Source organism: Priapulus caudatus, unplaced genomic scaffold (genome assembly GCF_000485595.1).
Source record: "Priapulus caudatus unplaced genomic scaffold, Priapulus_caudatus-5.0.1 Scaffold1968, whole genome shotgun sequence".
NCBI lineage: Eukaryota > Metazoa > Priapulida > Priapulimorpha > Priapulimorphida > Priapulidae > Priapulus > Priapulus caudatus.
In genome coordinates this window covers 51,926-54,362 of record NW_014579029.1, presented here as the reverse complement: position 1 = coordinate 54,362, position 2,437 = coordinate 51,926, and the positions used below count along the sequence as shown (strand labels likewise).

Below are 2,437 nucleotides of genomic sequence, written 5' to 3'. Positions count from 1 at the left end.
TGTTGTATTGTACTATGGTGGTACATGTTGTATTGTACTATGGTGGTACATGTTGTATTGTACTATGGTAGTACATGTTGTATTGTACTATGGTGGTACATGTTGTATTGTACTATGGTGGTACATGTTGTATTGTACTATGGTGGTACATGTTGTATTGTACTATGGTGGTACATGTTGTATTGTACTATGGTGGTACATGTTGTCACTGATATGTTATACTATATTGTCGGGTAGGTATGTACATGCTAGGTGCGTACTAACCGTTATCGATGGAGAAGGAGTCTACAGGAAGGCCCGCTATCTGCCAGGCACGTATCATGACGGGTTCTCCCAGCGTAGCGTTGAGAGAGAAGAGAGGCGAGCAGGGAATGCCTCTCTGCTGACAACATCCATGCCACTCCGCGACACACTCCTGCAAGGCATGGCCACGACACAGCGTGTGTGAATCACCCTTATATACTCATTAACTATCAACGCTCAATATCTAAATTCTAATTTATTCTATTCTATCTAAATCTCACACTCTCTTTGACTTTCTAAATTCTAATTTAATCTATTAGTAACCTCCATGTAGCCCTGTATCTGTCTGTTTGTCTCTCGCTCTCTCACTCACACACACTCTCTCTCTCTCTCTCTCTCTCTCTCTCTCTCTCTCACTCTCACTTTCTCCCTCCCTATCTCTCTATCTCTCTCTCTCTCTCTTTCTTTCCTTCTCTCTCGTTCTCTCTCTCTTTAATCCAAATTCTATATTTAAATTATAATGAAATCGCCTCCACCTCCATATCCCCTGCCTAATCCTACTAACAACAAACGAAACTGAATACAATCCACCGAGCGAAATAGGTGTCTATCACAACACTCTGTGTTGTCACCTAGCACATAGCGTACGGTAACACTGGTGGCTTGGTGGTTTGGTGGGAGACACGAACCTGTCTGAATTCGACGGTGAATGCGCCCAGGTAAGCTACGACTCCCGCAGACAGCAGCACGTCACCTGTGATGTTGTAGTAAGCTTCAGCCAGCGTGCTCGCTGCCTCACTCCACCGGTCCTTCTCTCCTCCCAGCCCACCTACAGACACACACATACATACGTTAGCCCCTGTACACACACACATACACACATCAGCCCCTATACACACACACGCACACACGCACGCACACACGCACGCACGCACACACGCACGCGCACGCGCACACGCACACGCACACGCACACACGCACACGCACATACGGCACATCATGCACGAGCGACACAGTAAAATAAAGTCTAGAACTTACTTTACATGGCGCAGGCACAATATGTTGATCAGCTATGTAGAGTATATATAGTATGTATGTATATTACTATATAGAGGGCGCACCGATCAGTTTCTCGGCGCGGTCTAGCTTCTGCGAGCAGAGTTCGATGTTGTCTTCCAAGTCCTTCTTCTTCCTTGTCATCGCGTCAAAGTTGTCGTTCAACGCCTGCAGCTTGTCAGCCACCTGGTGTGAGAAATGGGAACCACAGGAGAATGAATCTTTCTCTTTGTGGCTTTATCTTAGTCAGCTGTGACCACACAAGTGTCTCACCTGTTCCCCGTTCTCTCAAATACCTGATCATTCAATGAACTCTTTCTCCCCCACACATCACCTTCCTTTCACCTCCCCCTCACACAACTTCTACCCCATCCTCCTTCTCCTCCCCAATGCCTCACCTCCTCATCGCCCATCCTCCACCTCTTCACCCTCGGCCTCCTCCTCCTCTCCTCCTCCACCCTCACTGCTCATCCTCCTCCCTCCTCCTTCCTCCCTATCCTCACCTTCTCCTCCTCCTCCTCCTCCTCCTCTGAGCCTCACCTCCTTCAGCTGCGCGCGTTTCTCGTTCAGCTTCTCCATCTGCATTTCTAGCTCCTCCTCCGCCGCAGCTAGCTTCTCCTTCTTCGGTCCGACGACCTTGGCCACGCGATCGTAGATGTCCATCGCCCGCACCCACCGACACAGCCCCTCGCACGCCGCCGACGCGTTCTTTATCAGGTTAGGGTCGAAGTCTGGGTTCACCGTGTACCTGCACAACAAGAGAACGTCTCGTAGCGACCGCGGCGCCCCCTGCATCGACGGATCAACTGAAGATATTTTGGATGGTTGTCATCGCTTACGTTCATACTGTTTTTCGTTAATCGTTATTAATTACTGTGTTATCGGAGGAAGATTGAAAGTACGTTTGCGTTATATGTACTGAATGAACTTCCACAGTGTAGAACAAGAGGTGAACATTAAAGGGAGAGAGAGGGAGAGAGAGAAAGAGAGAGAGAGAGAGAGAGAGAGAGAGAGAGAGAGAGAGAGAGAGAGAGAGAGAGAGGAGGAGAGAGAGAGAGCAAAGCCGAGACTGGGAGAAGGAGCGAGAGCGACAGAGAAGAGAGAGAGGAGACAGAGAGGAGAGAGCAAAGAGGAGAGA

At 48.9% G+C, this 2,437-nt stretch overlaps 1 protein-coding gene across 1 annotated transcript in view; it reads right to left on the bottom strand.

Moving 5' to 3' along the window:
• LOC106817997 (dynein heavy chain 3, axonemal-like) overlaps positions 1-2,437 on the bottom strand; it is a gene marked incomplete at its 5' end in the record, with an annotated part of 64,361 nt that overhangs the window by 16,682 nt on the left and 45,242 nt on the right. The window contains 4 exon segments of the mRNA XM_014822700.1: positions 265-415; positions 933-1,072; positions 1,365-1,485; positions 1,840-2,047. Coding sequence (XP_014678186.1) covers positions 265-415; positions 933-1,072; positions 1,365-1,485; positions 1,840-2,047 — 620 coding nt within the window.